Genomic DNA, 25,359 nt, shown 5'->3' on the forward strand with positions numbered 1-25,359 from the left:
TCCATGATAGGAAGATCTTCTCTACCAAAAATCAACCCTTGGTTCATTGTGTAAATCGTGAATGTCAAAATAAGGTGTTAAAATAAGATGTCAACATAACCTAACCTTAAATAAGTACAAAATCTAAAACACCCACAACTTCACCAACAAAATGATTTAAACCCTAATATTTTGTGCATATGATCTACTAACCATAAAGAACATCTCTGCAAAATTCAACTCGTTTGACATTTTTAACATTGGCAAAAGATGATTGCAAAAACTAGACATTTCTGGACTATTAGATATATTTTCAAAAGTGGACAACAATTTTTATCTAAGTTAGAGGATATCAAACAAGTTGAATTTTTTGTAGAGATGTTCTTTATGGTAAATAGATCAAATGCACAAAAGATTAGGTTTTAAATCATTTTGTAGATGAAGTTGTGGGTGTTTTAGATTTGGTACTTATTTAAGGTCCTTTTAAGAAACCTATATATATATATATATATATATATATATATATATATATATATATATATATATATATATATATATATATATATATATAATATTAAAACTCCCACAAGGGGTATTTTTTGAGCTCTATTAAAATTCCACGCCATCTCCTATTAAAACGGAAATTTCTATCCTATTTGTAAAACGGGAATTCCTCTTCTATTATAACGAGAATTCTTATCCTATTAAAACAAATTCTAATACTTCTAATTAAAGCAGGAATCCTTCTCCTATTAAAACAAAATCTCTTTTCCAATTGAAAAAACGGGTTTTTAAAACTTAATTAAAACTTAATTTAAAACAATTTGTTTAAAAATTAAAATAGGTTAGCGACTAAAACGGTAGTCAACGGGTTAGAAAAAAATCTAAATGTTTTCAAAAGAGCCGGTGCATATGCACAGGCCTACAAGCTAGTATATATATCTCAATTAGTAGAGTACACCATAATTAACATGAGCTTTTAAATTGGACCATCCTTTTTTCTACCACTAAATACCCTTAATAAAATATTCAAACAAATTATTCAATGTCTTTAAAAAAAACTATTTGGTCATTTCAATTTTTACTACCGTTTATACCCTTAACTTAACATAAGAAAAAGAGGGTGTTTCTGTAAATTCAAGTCGAAAACCAAATGCACGCAATAAATGAATTATACGCCTATATTAATTATTCATAAATTAGGCTTTAATTACCATAAATACACTCTGCTCCTTTCCCCTTCTGTCTCCCCTCTTTTGGTAAACAATAACTTCTTTCCTTTCATCTTCTTTTTCTTTCTCCTCATCTTTTCTTCTCGACTCAAAAATCTCTAGACACTCTTCTCTTTCTTCTTTCACTGTTAGTGCAAGTGCAGAGAAGAAGAAAGTACTTATTATTAGTACTAACAGTGGTGGGCATGTTGTTATTGGGTTTTACTTTGCTAAATATCTTTTGAGTTCTGGTCATGAAGTTACTGTGTTGCAGGAGCGAGGATGACTCTCACACCTCGAATGTAGTGTAAGTAAGATTAGAAAATAAAAGTTTTGCATCCTCTCGCTTCCAAAGTTTCAAAACTCTTCAGTTCTCTAAAGTCCCAACCACCTCTCTGAGTCTTCCTAAAATTTCGTTTCTTCACCAAAGCATCAACCAAGAAGAAATCTGAGAAATTTAAGCTCTATCAAGTTAATTGAATGATTTAATCCATTGTTTTCTCTATCTTCCTCCGTTGGCAAGAGGTGACTACTCCGTTTCCTCTCGCTCAGGTTCTTTCCATTCATTCTCTCCTTATTATGTTCATCTTCCTTATTCGACTTCACAATACAAATTGTTAAAAATAGTTTATGTTAGGACTTGGGAAGGAAGCAACGATTAGTGTTTCAATTTTTATCAATTAATTTTACTGAAATTTATACATTCTTCTATTTCTCCTTTCCTAATTCTATTACACCTTTTAACCATTCATGTCTATAAGGCAATGTGTGATTTCTACTGTTCTAGATAATTATAGGAAAGTTAGTTAACTCCAAGGAAGCTATTTGTGTTGTAGTATAGTTTATTATTTTACAAGTTAAGCAAATTTGCTTATGATTTTGGTCAATTTATTCTTTCTAATTTGTTGAAATGAAATGCCTGAAATGTTGTAGAAAAGCCTGCGGAATTATTAGTTTCTTTCTGTTATGCCAAGTTATACTCTGTTAAAGTCTGGTAGAATGTCAAAGCTATCTCCACTGTTAGTTCATTTGTATCGAAATACCAAATATGTGAATAGAGATTGTACATGTTTTTGTCCTTTCAGAATTTGTTGTGGTGGTGTAGTGCATAGTGGAGCCTGTATCTTTATTCAATATTTTCTTTTGGGTGCATATATGATGTTCACTGTTGAAATATATTTCTTCTTCAAAGTAAATCTATATATAATTTTAGTTTTAATCCCTGATCTCTATGACTTGGGTTGATTCGTAATTTTGGGATATTTTCATCTTCAATGTGAACTTGATTTTTTTTCCATTAACATATAGGTTTTGTCTTCAAATATCACAATTTTGCAAGTAACTTGATGGAAGCTTGGCAAAGAGTTGTAAGGTTCTCATGGGATACAGGTTAGTCTTGACACTTCTCTTAGAGTTCTTTTCCTTGCCAATTTGTTTCCCAGTTGATTTTTCTTTTCATTGATGTACTCATATCCAAGTCGACTTTCTGATTTGGGGTATTCCATCATTGTTAAAAACTATTAGGTTTTTTTATATTGATGTATTCATATCCAAGCCAGCTTCTGATTAGGGGTGTTCCCTCATTGCTAAATCTAATTCCACTTTGCCAATGCAATCTAATCGCTAGAATGTTTAGTTTTACCCATTGTGATCAACAGGTGTTCTCCTGTCAAAAAATTGCCTTGCAGTCAACTTTACAAAAAGAGTTCAGACCCTTTGACTGTTTATACTTTTAATGGGACTTCTAATATGAGATGTTGAAAAAAAAATGATACAAAAGCTGGTATTTTAAGAAAGAAGAACAATCCATTTACGATGTTGATACGGTTCGGGTAAGATAAAGGATGCCATGGTTTTTTATTCAAATAATAATGGCTCCATGATGTACCTACCGTCTATCATATGTGGAGGGACAGTTTCCAAAGAAGAACCAAGAAGATAGAGACTATAACACATAAGTAGCTTCTTCAAGGTCAGCCACATCAGAAACACTCTATCCTATTCTTAATGTTGCTGAGCCGTCTGACAGATCCCGTGCTTCCAGAGAATGTGCTAGCGGCGTGAGCTTCACTGATTATGGTAATTCGTTGTCAAGATTGAGTACATAATGATATGATAGGTGGCACCCTGATGGTGATGGCAAAGTAGATGTGACGCAAACGTCAATTCAACGTTCAGATAAAAATAATCAGCAGCGAGTCGGGGAGATATTTCAAAATAATTTTGTAGATAAAACCAAAGAGTCCGCAATAACGCTATTGGTAATCATGATCGTAGAGATTTCAGTCATGACAGATTTACAGACAGCAGATTGATTGTGATGGATCCCAAAGATAAAAGCTCATCACTTGATTCTGGCCGGAGTAGGCCTGAGCTAATGCTTGATGATGTAGCTGAACTGGAAATACCATGGGAGCACCTTTATATTGGTGAAAGGATTGGTCTAGGTAATGGCTTCTACTGCACTATAGTTTGTTGTTTGTGTATACGTTGTGCATTCCTTTCCTCTGGCTATTCTTTGTCAATCTAATATAGTTCTCTACATTGATTATAGTGATCGAATTTCTCTATTTTCACTTTTAGAACTATTAAGTTCTCTCCATCTTAATTGTTGGGGTTCCTGGTGGGGTAGCTGGTGGAGACTGTGGAGTAGTTACTTATTGTTAAATGCATTTTTTTAATATTATCTTGCTTGACTATAGTTCTGCTTTTGGTGGAATGGGCTCATATGGAGAAGTGTACCATGCTGATTGGAATGGCATATATGGTGAGTCACTCTCACACACACATACACATACACATACACATACACATACACATACACATACACACACATGTCTCCTCAGACATAGTCTACGTACCACAGACATATGTATAACCATCATCTATTTTTTAGGTTTGATAAGAATGCAATAAGCACCCCTATGAACATTTATATTTCCCTATTTTATCGTTCAAATGAAAATTACATTAGTCAAATATCATTATAATATGGTGCATACTTGAGACTGGGTGCCCAAGAATCGATCTTGTGAAGACACCCAACTAGATCAGCACTTCATAGCCCTATCATAATTTTATCATCCCGCCTTGGACATTGTTATCCCTATATCCCCACCTGGGAAGAGCTTAATATTCAATTGCTTAATGTTGAAGTCTCAGTTTATAGTATTAAGGTTCTGTTTCCTAGCCCGATGAAAGTTAACACCCTAATAGAGTCGTGCTATCTCTTTACTTTTATGTGCTACAACGGTAGTTGTATCTGTCGTTTATTATGATAACCACAATACTTGTTGAGGGAGAATAACAGGAGATGATGTAGTATTTGGTTATTTAGGAGCTACATACAAAGACTACCTATTATCTATGGTTTTGTTGTGTAGGTCATTATATCCTGCTTTTGGCTCTGTTGACTCATATGCCCGTTTTATACTTACAAGTGTAAGGGAGATTAATCATCCCTCATCATTTAAGGCCACTCATTCTTTTCTAATTACTGTTGCACCATATTATCCTTGGGATGAAAGAAGATTATGTTGTTTATGTCATGGCCATAGAATTAAATTTCAGAGAACTCTTGAAAATTTCATGAAAATTTCATTTTTGGCAGGCAAAGAAAGTTTTAGTGCCCTGAAAATTTATATATTAATCATACAATTTAGAATGTTTTTCTTTTTCCGAAAACCTAGACAACTTTTTTTCAACATTCCTAGAAACTTTGATCGAAACCGAAATTAGTTCCTTGGTCACAACTTTTCCTCATCTTTTGCTGTTTAGTGTTATAAGTTATGACTAAGATGTCTTGGTGAGATGAGTCGAAAAGAACAAAGAAAAAGAAAAAAAAAATAATGGGCTTACAGTTTTTCTTGGATCTAGAATTCCTTTCTATGTATTAGTATTTTGTACAGTCTTGAATAGTATTGATTTGTTCATTTGTGTTTTTTTTTCTTTGTTGTTTGGTGTTGAACCTTAGGAAGTGGCTGTGAAAAAGTTCTTAGATCAGGACTTTTATGGGGATGCGCTGGACGAGTTCAAAAGTGAAGTAAGTGATAAGTTGACTCTCAATGTGTTCTTTAAAGCATAATTTCTATTCATGACCATATGTACTTGTCTTTCCAATTTACAACATTCTAAAGTAGTCCGGTGTTCACAATTGCCACAATCGCATAATACGCAGATTGCGCCATCCGAATGTTGTCTTTTTTGTAAGAGACCTTTTCTTTGACGAGATCCTTGTTGGGTGGAAGCACCATGGTCAGAGTCTTGAGTTGCATGATCAAACCTATCCTCTTTAGTAAAGTATACTCCTCTATTATCATGGCACTGTGAGGAACCACCAGTTTCTTGTTGAGACCCAACAACAGTGCATCCACCCCTACCACTTGGTGGGCGCTATGAGGACCCACCCCTTGATTAATGTGAGGATCCACCCCTTGACTGCTGCATTGAGGACCCACCCCTTAACTGTTGTGACCTTGGTGTTGTCACCCGCTGTGACCCAACACCACCACCAATGGAAACTCTAAGTTGTTGTGACTGAACCCCATCATTACCATCAAAACCTGGAGGACCACCACCACCTACTCGACTCGGACCACTGCCATCTCCATGACCACCACCACCTCCTCGACTTGGACCACTGGCACGAACCTGAGCATGATCATCATCAAAACCAGGAGGACTACCACCACCTTCTCGACTCGGACCACTACCATCTCCACAACCACCACCACCTCCTCGACTTGGACTACTGGCACGAACCTGAGCATGATCATCATGAAAACCAGGAGGACCACCACCACCTACTCGACTCGGACCACTACCATCTCCACGACCCCACCACCACCTCCTCGACTTGGACCACTATCACAAACTTGAGCATGATCATCATTATCGCTATCGTTATCGTCATCAACAACATTGTAAGCATTATCGTGCTCCCCATCACTAGGCATTCTCCATGTATCAGGATCATAATATGTTTCACCATCAAGTTGAGTGTCATTAGGAGATTGAGCTGCTTCAAAGTTATCCTTAGGATTGGGATCCAAAACAGGTTCCTAATTTCCATCTATTGGCACACCAGGTTGCTCTGCAATGTATGAATTAGGACGACCGTATTCATCTAATAATGCCTCGAGGGTTCTCTCTCTATCATTGATCCAATAAAAATAGGACAGTCTGAGTCATTATTAACTGGGTACAATGATGTGAGGTCCAAGATCTTCTTTTCTTCTTCGAATTGGTTTTTTAGTTAGACATGCTTGCTTTTCAGTAGAAAGTTGTAGTGAACAAAGACTTGATCCTCCAGTGACTCGATTCTCAAGTTACAATGTTTCACTGAGTGTACGAATCCAAAGGTGCTCCAATTCCTCTCACATCCAGATGATGAGGTAGTTTGTGAGAGGATCCGTATAGCTAACGTTTTCAAGTGGTCGACATAACCATCTTCAACATTCATCCACCAATCAGCTACGTCAATGACAAACAATGTAGACCATATTATATAATTTTGTATGGACTAAAACTAAAATAAGTCAGTTACAAGTTTGTAGTGAGTTAACAATGAAACTAACATGGCATGACTTTGGCTCTTCCATATACAAGAATTGGCGCAGAGAATACCCCATAAGCCTCTCAATAAACTTTACATTCATTTAAGCAAGCCAATTGATCTGATAGGTTTGGGACCAATTGGTTAATGACTGTCTGCATTGATGAGAGGAACTCCCCATTGTATGCAATATTTTCACTATCAAGGCCGTAAATTACGGTAGGATTAAGGTAGTGTGCTACAAGCAAATTTGATACATATTAGCTTACAACAGTTATGGTACAATTAAATAAACCTCAACATAACAAAAATATTACCAGCTTTGTGTAATGGGTGTCCCAATTGGTTGTTCCACCTCTTCTTAATGATTTCAACAATCCACTCAGGCGAGCGAATCTTCCTCCAAACTTGCTTAATTGTTATTTCTACCCATCTGTGTAAAAATGGCATAGTCAGTTTATCATCCTTATCCACCTTCTGCAATAAAACCACAATGGGTTCTAATACAACTACAATCCCCTTCACATTCTGCCAAAATTCTAGGTGGTTTATAATATCCTCGACCATCATCATCTGGACCGTAGGATTATCATTCTTGATTTCAAGATATCCTTTGAAAGTAAACATTGACTGGAGCTTGTTCTTTTTCTTCAGCAAACTTTTTAATGGCATGTAATTACTGGCAAATCTAGTTGGACCAGCTCGGACTAAGTCTCCACCACACACTTCCCGCATAAGGGAAACAACTCGAGAGTGGTTATAAATGAAAGATGTGATATCCTTCGCCTTATCAAGGATTGCTTTCTTCGACGGGGCTCAAGAAAATTCTTTCAAGATAAGGTCTATAGAATGAGCCGCGCATGGGGTCCAGAAAAAGATATACCCTATTGTACATGAAGTAGTTAAGTAGACAGTTCATACAAAAAACCTATTTGCAAAAGGAATCTAAAATGGGAGAATAAAACATATTTGTAAGCATACCATTTTCTCTTGCAAGCATCTCTCCAGCTTTCTTAAAATTCGCCCCGTTGTCCGTTACAATCTGAACAACATTCTCCTTGCCAACCTTGTCAACAACATGTCTCATGTGTTTCAGTAAGTGGTGGTGATCTTTCTTGTGTTTCGATAGATCAACGGACGAATCAAAAGTCATGAGCCCACCACAATACACCATGAAGTTCATCAAGCACTCTCGCGTTGGACCAGTCCAGGAATCACACATAACACTGACACCATATGTAGACCATTTTATTTTCATACGGTCAATATACAATTTGCACTCTGCCTTAAGCCTCTGCAACTCTGAATTTAGTAGTTGATAGGCTGAAGGAGGGATCACTCCAAGACCGGCGCGACATGCCTCATCAAACATTGGCTTGTAATATGGGTTGTTGGCCACTGCATTTGGAGACAAGTTTCCCCAAAGTACAAATCTAGCCACAGCTGTTTTAAACATCCCAACTTTTGACTTACCGGCTGGCGTCATATGGTGGACAGATGGTTGATTAACATCAGGCCTTCTCGTCGAATCAACATCAATAAGCTCGGGATGCCTAGTGCTCTTTGAACAAGAGAAGAAAGACATAACACCTTTGCCTTTGTGAGAGCTTGTGCTTGGAACATTGGTCTTCTCTCTAGTTGGAGCCCTCCTATCCTACGAGCCCGTCTCGCAGAACCTCTGGTACTCATCTCTAGATTGTTGCTGAGCCATCTCAAACTATTAGTCATCCTCGTCTGAGTCTTCTCCAGGAGGGTGTGCATGCATGGCAGCTCTATAATGTTCTTGAGCTTTGTTTTTTCCATTTCTTTTCTCCCGGACTCAATTATTTGTTGGAATATGTCTCGAATTTTCTTTCCACACTTCAAGCATTTCCCAACATTTTTGTTCCCTCCGCGAAGATGTAATTTAAGCCCTCTAATGCCACCTCCAGCTAAAATATTATCACAGTATTTGCACTGTGTCCCATTTTTATTTCCAGGAATACGGATAGCGTGGTCCCACCCGATATCAAATCCCTTTGGCATTTCTATCCTCATTTATCACAAACGAGAATAATTTAATATATACATCAAACCAAAACATAATTAAATTTGATGATTCCTATTTAAAAATACATGGATCAAGTGCGTGGTCCTATAACTCAAATTCCAATGTTGCCTTAACTGTGTCTGGCGCTTTTTCTACATTTAATTCTAATAGTCAAGCATCCAAATATTAACAATATCAAACAATTACAGTCAAGTTTGAAACTGGCATCTGGGCTTATGATCGGAATTAACCAATCTTTAAACAAGTAGGAACTCTCAGATCACCCGTAGGTGCACCGTGTTCTGGAACCAAACTGTACTTTGAGTGATATCAAGAATATTCTAATGCTAACTGTGTACTTTTGTTGATATTCCAATGTTGCCTTAACTATATCGGGCGCTTTTCCTACATCTAATACTAATATTCATGCCTCAATCAATGCTAATTATATCTTCCATGTACTTAGAAATAACAGTGTAAATCATTTAGACAATTTTACCATTGCATTATATTTTTAACACTTGCTTGTTTATAAAACAAAAGAGCTAAAAATATTTTGACAGAGTTTCCTTTGTTTATTCAACTTTTTGACCACCTGTATTATGCCTAAAATACTCATATATATATATAACAACAACAACAACAACAACAACAAAAAGACAAACATAAATTCTATAACTATCAGTTCATCCATAGAATCTGAATACCAAGTTAAATTACATTAGCCATTCAAATTAATTTAAAGTCATGCACAAATAAAATATAAAAAACATATAACCTGCACACTTGATAATTATACCAAGAATAAATCCTAACACTACCTAATATACAAACCAAATGACTTTACCATGGCACACAACCAAAATATATCCCTTATATATATGCATGTTACCTTATAAAAACATTTATTCATTACCTATGTTATTGCTTCTGAATACCAAACAACAAATAAAACTAGTATACGAAATGGGTAGAAGTTTTACCTCAAGAGAATCAGAAGCCAACTCCACCACTACAAATCAAACTCCACTACTGCACCAACAATGAACAGGTTATTTCAATTATTCTTACTAATAAATGCTCGACTTTCTTACTCAAAATACTAGAAAAAATGATATTTGATGGAATAAAAACAACACGTACCTAGTGCGCAACAACCAAAAGTGGGAGAAGAACAAACCACTGAGACAACACAACATACCTAGAGCGCAACAACTAAGTTTTCAGCTGTGCTTATGCTGCAAAATAGAAAAACAAGCAACCACTGAGAACATACTTGTATTGCTAAAGTTTTGTAAATTGTTGTCTGACAATTGCTTTAAGGCTTCAGTAAAATTTTCATCTCAATTACTATAATATGTTCACATCTACCCCTTTGGATGTAGCTTGGTACATATCACTTCATGGAAGAGTTTGCTCTACCCTCAAAGACAAGGACCAAAGATGTGTACAATCCTCTTGTAGATGACTTCAAGAATACAAAATATCTTATGATATATACATAACTCAAATATAAAACCACCACTTAACATCACATTCTAAAAAAAATTCGGCAGAGTTTCCTTTGTATTTTCAACATTTCATAAATTTAAAAACTGTCATAACCTGAAAATCAAATAATATACTTCCATAATATATATTAAAACCTCATACCTCATAAACCCAAGTACCCAACTACTCAAATATATATGATTCGTAGAACCAGCTACTTAACCATCTCGACCAATGCCAGTTAAGTCAAGTAACCAATCCTTGAATCAAAAGAATACTATAAATTATATACAAGAATTAAAATGAAAACAACATATTCATCATTTCCACTTATATCATTGTTATACATAGGGGTGCAGACGGTTATCCAAAAATCCGACTCCGATTCGCATTCATATTCGAAAAATTGGATATTAATTTTAAGACTCAAGACTTTTGGACTCAAGAATCAAGATTGACCCCAATTCCATAGGCATCCTTCCAATAAGATTGTTGAGGCCTAAATAGAGGCCTATGAGGTTGGAGCATCGGGAAACACTAATTGGAATCTTTCCATCTAATGAGTTGTTACTCAAAGTGAGATGTTCCAGTCTATGCAAATGACCAACCTCTTGAGGAATTGCACCTCCAAAGTTGTTGTCTTGAAGGTTTATGATCCTCAAGAAAGAGAGGTTTCCTATGTGGGGAGATATATAACCCATTAGACCTTTGGACTCAAGACTCAAGATTGACACTCTTTCATGTGTATGACTGCATGCAACTCCTTCCCACTTACAGAAATGGGGAGAATCATTCCATGAGCTCATAACATTGGAAGGGTCTCCAGTTATTTGAGATTTGAATGCTAGCAAGGCAAGTCAGTCTATTTCATTTCCTAAGAAGCTGGTTGTAGACAATCTAAGTACAAGCGGAAATATAGAACAGAGAAGTATGGCAGGGAAGATAGATAAACTGGATCCACTCCTCATTGAAACTTTAAAGAGTATAGAATACAAATAAGTCTATATTAATTTGGTGATATCGGACAACTATGTACTGGAGTTGCATTTATAAAGAAAATAATGTTTAGAAGTTAGAGCTACTTTTCTTCCTAAACCACGAGTCTTTAGTCGACAAAATTAATTATAAACTATGCTTGGAATGGAACTAGCTAAAAGACAACTTCACGACTTATAGCCTTCTTGTACATTCAGAATTTCACAATGGAATAAGTTAGGTTTCTCCAGTGAAATGCTTCACCCATTATCAACGAAAACAGGGAAAAAGATAAATTCTTAGCGTCCAAGGCCTCTCAAGATGTGTCTTGTTTGAATTGATTGAGATTTTCTTTTTTTCTCATAGACTTGCACATTGAGCGTTAGGCTCAAGGATTAAAATCGGGAGCAAATATTGGAACTTGTTTTTTTAATTGAAAGACAGTGATAATATGATTGGAACTCGTTTTATATAGATTAAAAGACCTACTAACTTCTTGCGTTAGGATTGCTATTGGATTTCCATTTTGTTTTTTCGCTTGACGAAGGGTTCTTGTTTTTTTTTTTTTTTTAAATCTTAGTGATGTACACACTAACACACTAGATTGTCTTGACCCTGATGCATGGCGCTACCTACTCCGCTTCTCAAATTAGAAGAATGATTGACAGACAAGCAGACTGATACTTAGAACTACTTTTCTTCCTAAACCACGAGTCTTTAGTCGACAAAATTAATTATAAACTATGCTTGGAATCAATACAACAAAAGAATCAAAGAGTTGCAGAGAAAGAAGAAATGCAACTAATTAAATTGGTATCAATCAGAATTACCAAGATTAAAACTGAACCAACTACGATGATGTATCAATACCAAAGAGGATGATTGCGCATTGGTGCCCAAACTTCTACTGATAAAGTAACTTCTCTTTATAGTTTATATACTAGAAATATGCTTGCCAAAACCTTTCATTTTCACAAACATGGTTAACAAGCTGATCAAGGCTATAATCTTAAACACAAACACCAGATATTGCTCACATAATTATGAAAAGCGCCGGAAAAGACAATTTAGTCCAACTGAGATCAATTCAGCTTTACAGTTTCACCTGCAATACAAATTTCGAACATGAAATGAGATAGTTATAATTAATAACTCAAAGGTAGGTAAGGGATTAAAATTGTAACAAAATTGATGTAGAGAATTACCGAAGTATTTATTTACCAAGCAAAGCCATCATTGTCCTTGATTCGTGCTCACTTTTGACAGAGTTTTAGTTTGAGTTTGAGCGTGAGATGATTGCGAGAGTGGAGAAGAAGGTGCTTTTCTAGCCATCAAAATTCGTGGGTTGGCAAGCTCGCGTGGGAGAGGGTAGGAGTAGCCTTTTTTTATTTTGTTCGTCGGTTTGCAATAATTCTCCACTTTCTTTCCAATCAAATCGCCACCAGCACCAATTATCTCCGACAATATCGTAATTAAAACATATCATCGAAATATCAACAAATATCGTCGATACTTACAGTGGTATTTATCCAAATTAATATCGCGATATTTATATACCCATCTCTGAAATCTCGATATTTTTCGCAATATATCACGATATATCGCAATATTTTGTACTATGCTTGACATTCACACAAGTCAAACAATAATATACAACATACAAGCAATAGCATACGAGGAGAAGACAAAATTCTTATTATATTTTCTAGAAATGATACATTCTCATGTTACAAATTTACAATCATACAATCTTTTATCTCTCATCTCTCAATCAGTGGCTCCATTCTCAAACTCAATAGAAAAACATCTAAGAGTTCAACTCACATAGACAATTTATGAGAACGGTTGCATGCATCATCAAGTTTACCAAGGCATCTCTGAGGTTACTATACTCTCTTTCCAGCAATCTGCACAACACCATCGCTTATGTAAGAAGAATCAAATATCTCAAAATGAATATGCCTCAAAAAGAGAGAACGAGCAACGCACGAGACCACCTTTTCTTCATCCCAAAGATGACTACATGCAACACCAAACAACTCCCAAAGCAGTCACGTGATTGGGAAAGCAGCGTAGCTCGAGTTTCACCACCCCTAGCTAATAAGCCCCTACCAACCGGTCCGCTCGATCTCCCTCGAAAGCAAATACCGGAGACGATGGGGCAACCACACATCCCGGCCACACCCAACTCAGTAAGCTAGTGCAGTGTGACATCATCCCCACCAAAGTCGATTTTACACCCCACGTACGGACACGAGATCTTCCACGACAAAAGATCTATTTACTACTAGTGCAAAACCAATTCTCGTGCAAGGAACAGCACCCGACAGTAAACACTCAGACATCTAAGGCACTTAATCAAGTATGTTTTGCTGAAATACATCTCGTTGCCATCAATTCCGAAACGATATCTCTTCCTTGTCAAATCCACGCCTCCTGAAACGCCATGGCACCCACACCCGCTCTGCATAAGCATACAACAAGATATTTGCATGGCCTTACACGAACATAGCTTCCTTGGGCGATGCAACCACATCATTCACATCTGTGGCGCATCATTTCCCCACACCATACATTCCATAAGACGAAGTCGAGTGAAACAACGACTTCCACCACCAGTCCACACTCCATATAGACTAGTAACTCTGCCTTTCCACCAAGAAAATGCCTCATAACAGACATTTTCCTCAGCCATCTTCTCCAACAACACACTGCCACTTCCAGAGCATTTAAACACCCACCCACCACCTGAAAAATCTTTCCACCACCATAACCACGACGCGACTTCTTCCTTCTTCTCATTTTTCCCCCTCTCATTACAAAGAACTCCTCCTCAACCCTTGAAAACTACCACAACACAAATACAAAACAACCTACAAATAACAAGGAGACAGAAAGAAAGGGAAACCATAAGCCAAAGCGGTAGCAAGAAATGGCAAAAATCACAAAGTACGAAAATGACAATGACTCAAGAGCCAGTTTAAATAGGCCAACTCATCACCGCTGAACCCTTCGAGCAACACATGACTCAATGGTCATGATTGTCACAAAATCCATGAAAGATCCAAGTCTCATATGTCAAGTCTAGCTATCTTGATCTTTGTACCTCCACATCCATTAACGACTATCCAACTCATAATACAACTCACCACCGCATGGTCACCATCTGTCACCCCTCTGTGATAAGTCAAATCACGCGTGATTTCCCTCATAAAAGCCAAGAGGAAGCTACTCTTTCCAAGAAGTCCAGATTCATTCAACACAAAACAAAAAAAATCACCGGTCCCCATACAGAAGAATATTCCCTATGCAAAACACACTACAGTGATATGCATATCATATGAAGACAAGACAAGTACTTTCAAATAAATAAACAACAGATTCAAGAAACAATTCCTACAACGAGTCCCCACCTGGGACTCCCCATGTGGAGAATGACTCGCTATTTCCACATACATATACTTTAGTAAAATAAAAGAAGAGCTGCACAAAGACACACTCTATTGTATCAATCCATCAATGGCCACAACATTAAAAGGAATCCTCACCAACACTCAGAAAAATCAAACCATGAGAACATTAGCAGCAACATTCGAAGTGGGTACATTTTCCACAACATTCAATCTGCCCACTCCAGCTGCATCTGCAACTTGTTCATATGTAACATCTCTAGCTGCTCCACTCTAACTCACTCCAACAGTATCATCTCCAACATTTTCAACCACCACTTTTCCTTTCCCAGTGTACGACACTTCAACAGCCACCTGAGATGACACCTCCTCCTTAGCGTGGTCATCATCCGTCTGGCTCGGGTACACGAAAAACGCAGATGACTTACCATCTTCACTTGGAAAATTTTCCTCAATCATAGCACCAGGAGCAAGAATTGGATGACCATCCGCAAGATACCCAGCCAACCGAATCTACCTATCTACACGCTTGTTGGCCAGTTCAACATATTTATCCATCCACTCCTCTATCCACTCAAATCGTCCCTTCTCATCTTTCAAAATGACCTCTTGCTCATCATACATCTTCTGAAGTTGCGCCCGCAAGTCCTGCTCATCATCAGTCGCATGCATCAGCATACACTCATTTGCCTCTTTCTTGGCCTTTGCCACTAACTCTTGGGTCGATTGCAAATCCGAACCCAAAGTCTTGTTCATGACCTCCAGCTCCCACACAAGATTCTTCAACTCATTTATCTCAGTTTTCTTTCTCCAAGTTACACAACACCAACCGAAGAAAGTGTCACCAGCTGTTCTACAAAGAGCATTTTCTGAAAAACAAACAACATCACATACTTCAGCAAAAGGACAAATGAAAAACCATCAGCAACAATAGAAAACCAAGACACTTACACGATAGCCCCCAACACTAATCTGCTCCAGCCGCCACCAGCAACTCTATCACACCCATTGGTTCCACCCTCTTACGATTCACTCCCAACAATATCAACTCCATCAGACCTTTTGCCATTAAAGAATGGTTAAACGCCTCGTGAAGTTCATCCTAAATCTTAAGATGGGAGGAATGATGATGAATGAAATAAAAACTTGTCAACTTTTCTTATTCATTTTTTTTTTTCCTACATCTAAAAGAGTATTGAAAGACTAGTTGTTAAGAGAGGAAAAAATTGAAAATAATGAAGTTGAATGGGATTAAAACATGAAAGACATGAGAGGAAAAGAGATAACTTTATCACCAAGTTACACTCATTGATGTTTTCAATGAGTGTAACTAGTGTTCTTGAGCTTAAATGACAAAGAAATGTAGAGACAAGTTGATTGGAATGAAAAGATTGAAAACAACAAGTATTGAAAACAAATATTTGAAACCAAGTATTGAATGCAATGAACACAAGAAAGCAAATAGATTAAAATAAATTAATAACAAAACAAGAAAATAAATTGCAATAATGTAAATCTGCCTAAGAAAGTATGATAAAATTTATCTTAATTTTTGGGTTGTCAAACCAAAAATTGTATAATGCTTTCTCTCCCTACTTTTTGTTTTTATACTCCCACTTTTACAATGATTGATTTGCCCTCTCCCTCTACAATTGAGACACCTCACACATTTGCTTTTTACTTTTCTTTTTTCTATTATGCTTTTGCTTTTCCTCTTTCTTCTTGAGCAAACTAGGTTTTTTAGCAAGGCTACTTTAGATTCAAGGCCATCCATCTCCAGTCTTTTCGGTTTGAGTCCTTGACCTTTGACTTTGACTTTTTCCACCACTTTTTCATACATGCTCGAGTCTTCATAAGAAGTATTAATAGAGCTCATTTTAGTGCTAAAATACATCTTTTATGATAAGTGGTCTAAAATGGCATGTAACCTGCAAAAGGCAGCAAAAGCTATGAGTTGTCTGTTTAATATGTGTAAGAAAGGTTGTAATGTAGTAATATAAAGATAATAAAATGCACATTTGGGAGCTGATCAACAACCCCCAAACAATATTTTGTTTGTCCTCAAGCAAAGATGAGAGAGAAAACTAAACTAACAAATGTGTGATTTATTATCCAAATCTCGTTTTGCGGAGTGTGATTGCATTGACCATATGTAATAAGGCCTTAAACCACTAGAAATTCCCTAGTGGACGAGCTTAAGCCTCGTGAGAGTTTTCCAGATAAGGTACTCACAAACTTCCTCTATCTAGTACAAAGAGTTTTGTCTCCTTATTTATTCTCATAAGTCTACACATCTCATTAGCGGGGAATAAGGACAAGCTCCTTTGAACTTAGAATAACATATGTATTGTAATTAAATCATCTAAAGATAAATGCGCAAACATGAGTAATGAAATGCAAAAGCAGAGTCGTTTCTAAAACTTTTGGAGAGCGTCCTTAAGGTGGGTTCTCACAGGGATGTGTTAAAACTCAAACTCTCTTATAGATTCACTTAAGTTTCGTTCTCTCAAATGCAACGGGCCTTTATATTTCTTATATACACAAATGACTTCCAAAGAAAATCGAGGTCGATTGATCATAATTGTCACTTACTATCACACCATATTATTACTAATCGAGCGAAAGGTATTTTATTAGGAGTTACGGGGCTAAGGTGATGGTTTAAAAAGAAAAAGGAAGGGAAAACAAAATCTAATAAGTTGAGAAATTGGGTCTTCAAGATACTTGTAACTAGAGAAGAACCTTGTTTTGTTCTTTGCTTCCGAATTATGATTCATTATTTAGCCATTTGGCTTTGTGACTCCATATGATTTTGATTTTTGGCAGTTCTAACTTTGTTTTTGTTTCTTTTTGCTTCTCTTTTTGATATCGACTCCATTTGATTTTGAATTTTTGGGAGATTCAATTTTTTACTCCTTCAATTTTTTTTGGAGTTTTGGGGGTTTTTTTATGGGTCTTTCTTTTTTTTCTTTCTTATCGAAACAACTAACTGTTATGTTTTTGTATAAGGTCTTCTCTTCTCTTTTTCTGATACTCATCCAATTCTCAACTCGTCAACTGGGTAAGCTTTTTATTGTGTGTTATAATGGGTTAAGAATTGATGGCGAAGAATAAAATGGCTTTTAGAAATTTTTGAAGGTTCAAAAGGGGTAACTAGAGGAAAAACTATCTTTTTGGGTTTTTAACGTCTATTTGGCTATATCGATCCAAAAATGGCCTAAATTCTCTCCTAAGATATGGCATGGTGATTAAGCAAGTGGACGTGTGGTCTTTCTATCTAGACATCCTTTGCGTCATCACTCAATAATCATTCAGATGAGGCTTTTGGCTAGATTCCCACAGGATATGAAACTTAATTGTTCTAACCTTGATCTCAAAAACTCACTGCTATATACAATCAAATGCTTATGCATGTCATTCATGAAAAGATGTAGAAACTATTGTACGTATATTAGTCTAAGTTCGAATAACGAATCTTTACTCTATTGCTATAATGAGACTTCTAGACTATTTATTCATTATAGAAAAAGGAAACAAGACTTTTACTACTAAACAAAAAAAAAATGGTCTTTTTCGAAAAAAAAATTAAGAAAAAAGGAAACATACTAATATATCTAATATAAGAAATCCTAGTTTTTGCAAAATGTTACTATACCACCCCAAAACATAAATATGTTTTGTCCTCAAAGTATAAAGAGATAAGGAAAGAGATTACCATAGAAACATGAGCAAAAACAGCAGTACACCTGTATTATGTTCTTCTTGATGAAAATATACTACCCCCAAACAAGTTTGGAGCGTGGGTTGTTGGATATAGAACGAGAAATACAAGGGTTATTGTAATAGTAAGATACATAATTATTCTACTATAAAATATTTGGATTTTTTTTTTTTTTTTTTTTTTTTTTTTGAAAACATACATAATGCAGAAAATCTAACATGCATGCATGATTATTATTACACTAAAGAGTGCGAGATGTAAAGTACATAAACAACTATCTAAACAAACACATATAAAATGTGTGTGTATTGTGTGTGTGTTTAGAGTAATTTGTTTTTCTCAATCTAAAGGTATCTCTAACCATATAGAGGGTTTGACAAGAAGATAAAATTATACGTTGATCCAGTATCATTTTGGTTACTCCGGGGAGTATAATTTTCATTTTTAAATCCTTAGGTTTTGAAAACTATGTAGAGATGTTATAAAGATACTCGTACCCAAAAACAATGATTCTTTAACTCTAAATTTTTAAAACCAACCATAACAGGTGATCTTGGGCAACTTTCGTGTCGGCTCTTTATTGAACCCAATCCAATCAAACTGTGGCTTCAGTTATGTGTGTGTTGGGGGGAATTACTGTGCAAGACATTAAATGTCCTGACCCGTGCGAATAGCATGGTGATAGAGGTGACCCTTAGTAAGCAAAACTGATCTCAAACCGCCCCTAGATTGTGTTTTTCTAGGGGTTAGTTTGTGTAGAATCCATTACCCATTTTGTTTTGGAAAAATCACATAACTATTGATGTATCGAGAATCTTGCATTAAGAGAATGGGGAAAACAACAATTATGTTGAAAAAAAAACATAAAATAAAGAAAAAGAAAATTGTATACTCGCTCCACAGGGTCTCATTTACTCAAATGACGAGTAAAAAGTATTTTACAAAGAATATAAGAGATATACGTGGACTAAGGCTCTAACACTTACAACCACACACTCCAAGAGGAGGGCCTGGTTACCTTAATGATGCACTCCCATGGAATGTATCGAGAAAACATAATATGAATCTTTTATAGTCAGATATTCAAGACTATATGTGGGGATGTTTTAAGTCAGATTCTCCAAGACTATGCATATGAGATGGATGATATGTTGTTAACTATATACTAATAGTCTAAACAGTTGGGAATCTTTATAGAAAAACATATGAAAGAATACACCCCCAAATGGAATGAAATGATGTATTTGGAATGTAAGATGCAGAATGATAAGAGGATGTTTGTGTAACCCATCATGGAACTTATTCAATAACTCATCATGTTTAAATTGTCCAAAAGAGTGGGAGGTTGGTAGTATATGTCCTTCATGAGGCTCAATTTATAGGGAATAGGACATATCATGTTTCTCTACTACTAAAATGATGAACTCTTACGTCTGTATATGGGCAAAGTCTATTTACTGTGAAGGTTTAGAAAATTATGAATAATCTCAAAATTATGAATGATCTCAAAATTATGAAAATCATGAAATTTATGCAATAACCCATCATGTTTGAATTGTCTAAGAGAGTATGAGTGTGGTAGTAGTTGTCCTTCACGAGGCTCAAATTATGGGGTACAGGACATACTAGGTTTCTTAACTACTGAAATGATGAACTCTTGTGTTTGTATATTGGGCAAAGTCTCTTTACTGGGAAGATTGATAAAATTTTGAAGTATTTCGGAGGCGATTGGTTCAAGTTTGAAATGGAGGTTTTTTTGAAATAAAGGAGAGACATATAGCTTGGTGATGTTAGATGGGTGAATGGTAAGAGGTGTTAATTTGGGAGAATGGTGGTTGGGTGGTGGCTCATCGCATACTCTCGAGAACTCAGAAGACTATTTATCTGGCTGGGGCGTATTCACATAATTGTGGTTCATTTCAGAAATTATAAGGATGTCACAAATTTGTTCCATTGTTTAGTCTTGAACAGCCAAAGTAAATTGAAATCCTCGTTCCACCATAGATTTTATATCCTCTTTTTTGGGCACTTGATTTTCTTTTTCCTCTCTTCCTATATCTTCATAAATTTTCTCAATGTCATTGTTCAAGTTTGTCGAGTTAATCTCCAACACAGGTTCTTGAGTTTCTTTTGCCAGAGTTTTCTCAGGCATGTGAGAGAAACTGTGACTTCAGGCATATAGTCATCGTCATAATAGTTGGAATTCTCACGAAAGTCAGGTGGAGGTTGATGGAGATTTGATTGGTCATGAATATCAGGGTCAGAGAAGGTATCATTTGAATTGGATTGGAGAAAACACAAGGTTTGTGTCATTTCTTGAATTGTTTTTTATTGTTCGGCCATTATTTGGTAGAGTTGGTCTGTGATAGATGGTGGAGTGGAATATAAATTTGGTATGGACTGAGATATGTATGGTGATGGACCGTTAATGAAACTGTAATCTGACTGACCAGGTGGAGATATGAATGGTGGTTGACTATTTGTGGTGGAATTCCATGAATTGTCGGCATTACTAGAAAACTCTTGGGTGTATACTCAGGAAATTTGAAAATTGAGGTTCATAATTATAAGAGTTTCCCATAGTATGCTCGAACTCGATATATGGTGGACAATGAGATAACCAGTGATAAGGACTACCGCAAAAAGAACAGGGTTCTGAGTTTGCATTGTAATTCCATGACGGTTGCGATGCATATTTTTTTTGTAGGCAAAATGTGAATATATTAATATAAATATAAAGTTACATAAAAAAAAGTTTCCACCATGAGGAACAAATGGGATCTTAATTACTACACTCTAGGGAAATCTAAAGTATAACTGATCCAGATTTTCCAATTTTGTAACAAATGTTGGTCTTTCATCACTCCACACAAAATTCATATTGATAAGCCATGGATGCTCAAACAAGGATGATGCACAAGCACCAAAAATTCATTTTTTTGGATTTTTGAAAATATTTATTTGGTCTATAAATTACTATGCCCTGTTCAAACAAACAATTGGGCACGAAACTATGTGGGATCTACTACACGACTCAGAATAGTAAGTAATCACTTCACCAAGTGGTGTGCTACCAAGAAACTCACTCACTGTGAATCTGGGGAAGGGGAGTGAGGAAGGTAGTTGGTCCACTGGAATATGGTAATTAATTACTCTAAATCCTCGTGGCTATAGTTTTGTCCTTTTCTAGAGGAGCGTGACTACTTTGGGCTTTAGTTGACTGATTTTTTTTTTTTTTTTTGAGCCTCAAGTAACAAGCATTGTCCGGTTTATCTACATTAGGTAATGACTTCCCAATGGTTGTTATTTGGCTCGGGTTTAGCCTTATGCGCATTAAAGTAAATACAGGATAATGCGGAAGTGAAACACGAAGTCACACAAGCATGCTTTTGTAAACACCAAGTATCCTCTGATTGGGAGTTGCGAGGAGGTTAAAAGTTTACCTCTCAAGCCGTGCTTACACGCTGCTTAAGGTTTAGTCGGCATTGGTTGGCACGTGATCTAAGAATCAAACCCAACCGTTCGAGCTCTTTGTTCGGTTACAAATTTTGACTAACTAAACCCACAAGTCAGGTTGAAAATGTGGCACAACCAATAATTTACAACTTTGCCTTCGTGGGCTTAACTTCTCCAATGTAAATAAAATACTAACTACTTAACTATATAACTACTTAACTACATTAATGAAAAGAACAATGTCAAATATTATAAATTTAATCTTCAAGTTGATTTGAAATGCGTGAGCGTATTGTTGCACTACTCGCCTCATGCATCCAAACGGTCCAAGTTGATCAAACTTCTAACACTTAGTAAGTTAGTAAACTTCAACCTAAAGACAAGTGACTTTTCACTTTAGAGAAAAGGTTGGTAATATCCTAAACCTTATCCTAGTTATCCTAAACCTTATCTAAGTTGATATTATCCTAAATTTTTTATATTTTTGAAAAATAATAATGGTAAAGTAAAAACAAACTATTATTTATACCAAAAATTGAGTTCAAATTAGAAATTTATCTGACGATCCAGAATTTTAACACTCTTTTGACACTCTTTTGACAAGACTAGACATATCCGATTGAGGTGATTTTTTGTGGAGATACTATCCATAATAGGTAAGTCATCTCTACCAAAAATCAGCCCTTAGTTCAATGTGCAAATTTGCTTTTGGAATGCGTATGTCAATTTAGTATGTCAATTTTGTATATCGAAATCTAAACAGAGTAGGGGGTATCGAAATCAAACTTACGAAGGGTTTCCTCTCTCCAGCACCGAAATCATTCCAGCTTCCTCAACACCAAAATCATTCCTCTCTCCAGCACCGAAACGTATCCCTTTAAATGTTTCTTCTGCTAGATATGGCCTCCTCATGGTTTCGGATCTTTGAGACAAGGAGTATGAGAGTGATTATGTAAAAGGTACATCTTCGCTTACCGTTGGTCCCCCACTGCCCCCGCCTCTCCCAACACACACACACCCCCCAATTTTGGTACCTTTGTAGATTTAACTTGGTATTATGCCAGTCATATATATCATACTACTGCAGTTTTTATATCAAGGCATGATAGCATGGTTTACTTTGAAGATGTGTGTGTGTTTGTGCAAGCTTTGTGAAGGGACTTTTGCACTTAATTCTCGTTTATAATATAGTCGTTACATATTTGCGACATCGTTTATGATGTCTGTTTGTGTGCTTCTAGCTACAGTGATGTGCTTGCTATTCATAGTAAAAGAACCTTAGAATGTAAATCACTGGAGGAAGTGTACAGTAGCAATATACATGAATTCGCACAGCTAAATCCTCTGTCACTAGAATGTGACTTTTGAGATTATAATTGGTAATGTTCTCGTGCAATTTAATTAGGGAAGTGCCGGACTTTGGTTTAGCATAAATCAGACCCTGTTCTGGTTTGCTCCTTGTCAGTATATATGCTCTCACCGCCAGAAAAACTCATGGAACCATTATGTTAGCTTAATGAGGGATTGGAACAAGTGTTTCGGCTACTATTTTCCCCTTACTTGAGGCTTATCACATCTAAGTATACTGATTGCATATTTGTCAGTCTACTCGGTTTCCATTACTTGACATTGTTTCCTGCAGGCTATGCAGGTAGTCGAATACAACCAACATTGCTCATGTTCTTATGCTATCCCTAGAATTTTGCTAATATATATTTTTTCAGTAAGTTGTATGTATATTATTATCATTTTGTGAATTTCTGACTCTTTTTTCCTTGTTTTCCCTTCTTTTTGTTACACAGATCTGATATTGGTTGCTGCAACAGAATGCACAACTGCTAGAATATTCATTTAAATGGCTGACATTCAAGTCCGGAGGGGAGAAGAACTAATAAGAAGTGAAAATGTCAACTTGTAATAGTACTAGCTAAAATTTAGTCATAGGGGTTGGTTGCAGATTTTCAATGTGTGCAACCTGTAGTACGACTGATAACCATTGTTTTTTTAGATAAGTTAGACGATGAGGCATTCGACTTTCTCGGCTCTTCTGTGCATTGTATAAGATGAAACAGAAATGAATGTAAAAGGAATTTCTTTTCAGATAATATTGCTCGTGTTCAGTAAATCCTTTTTTCTTTGAATGAAAACTTTAATTATTTTGTGAGAAAGACACGTTAGAGATGAAAATGTCTGCAGCTAAAACTTGTAGTAAACCTTGAGGAATGTAACTTATGTCTGCTCAAACTTGTAGTAAACCTTGAGGAATGTAACTTGAATGTTTTTACATGGTTAGAAAAACTTCATGTTTCAACTGAAATTTTCTTATCTTTGAGTGGTGTGATAAATACATATTACTACTGATTATATAGTCTATACGATGGTCAAAGGGTTAGGAAAGAGTGCATGCAATGGATTCAATCTGGGTCAAACTATTTGATACAAATTTAAGCTTCTAATGTGAGCGCAAACCTGTAAAGTTCAACGAAGAAAGTTGGTGTCACTAAATTAGAATGCAAGTCAGAGCCAATTTTCAGGCAAGTAACACCTCTATGTAGCGAAAGAACTATGAGAATACTTATAACTTCATAAGACCTGGTAAACAGTCGGGACTTAGCTAAATTAATAGAAAATATTCAGCTACAAAATTAAGTCATATACATATGCTTAGTAACAAGAGTTGCACAAACACATCGGTTTTTTTGGGGACTATCAAAGCTTTAGTAATGCTAATTACCTGTAACTGATGATGTTAAAAAGTGGATAACAAAATATATCACAAATTTAGTACAACCACATGCAAGATCTGCATACAAGTTTGATGACTGATATCACCTACATTGTTTTTCTTTATGTCAAAGATGTTTCTTTTACCAAAAATTCATGCCACATGGATCTGCTGCTTGAAAGGTTCCCAATTTTTTTAGCCCAAAATCTGATCCCTGCATGTCATACCGACTTTCTACAAAAAATGATGGCGATGACCCTTGGAATTCTTTACAGGTTCTAGGTAGAACGGAGGACGTCAAGTTGGCCTCTTTACTCCAGACCACAGTTTACTACAAGAGATTTTTATTTTAAATCTTAACAAGGCGACTAAGCTAGAGAACCGACAATTTGACTAGCCGAGATAATCAAGATCAAGCACTTCCGAAACAGCCTATATTTTGGATGCAAGGTTCCTCACTAGATTGAAACTTACACAAATGATTTACAATGACGTGAAGCAGATAACTCCAAAACAACTCTAGTATTTTTTTTCTTTCCAACTGCCAGAAATTTGTGGCTATTTACACGAACAAAATGCCAAGAAGCATGGTGCAAGGCAACGATTAAAACCCTGCAGCAGCAGTAGGCGGCAGCAGCAGCAGGCAGACAACAAGACAGATAGAAATAAAATCAGGGAGCCCTGCATACATTCTTAACCTTGCCGCACGCGTCTTCCCACCACTCTACATCTGCATATACATTTGATAAAACTACGTAGTAATCGTCGTTAAGTGGATCTAAAACCAGAAGGTGCTTGATAGCTTCTT

The 25,359-nt window shown here is 36.1% G+C and overlaps 1 protein-coding gene and 1 long non-coding RNA gene across 2 annotated transcripts; one reads left to right on the forward strand and one right to left on the reverse strand.

The window, feature by feature from the left end:
- Window positions 1-7,672: 7,672 nt before the first annotated feature.
- On the reverse strand, window positions 7,673-8,769 carry LOC147503676 (uncharacterized). Its single transcript, XM_086604928.1, has 2 exons — window positions 8,407-8,769; window positions 7,673-8,305 (listed from the first exon to the last, which is right to left on the reverse strand). The coding sequence occupies exons 1-2, from the start codon at window positions 8,767-8,769 to the stop codon at window positions 7,673-7,675; spliced, it is 996 nt and encodes a 331-aa protein (XP_086461054.1).
- A 13,658-nt stretch (window positions 8,770-22,427) lies between these two features.
- LOC147503677 (uncharacterized) lies at window positions 22,428-23,931 on the forward strand. Its single transcript, XR_015220234.1, has 2 exons — window positions 22,428-22,785; window positions 23,629-23,931. It is a non-coding gene; the product is annotated as an uncharacterized LOC147503677 (long non-coding RNA).
- Window positions 23,932-25,359: the final 1,428 nt, after the last annotated feature.

Source organism: Coptis chinensis, chromosome 4, assembly GCF_015680905.1.
Source record: "Coptis chinensis isolate HL-2020 chromosome 4, ASM1568090v1, whole genome shotgun sequence".
NCBI lineage: Eukaryota > Viridiplantae > Streptophyta > Magnoliopsida > Ranunculales > Ranunculaceae > Coptis > Coptis chinensis.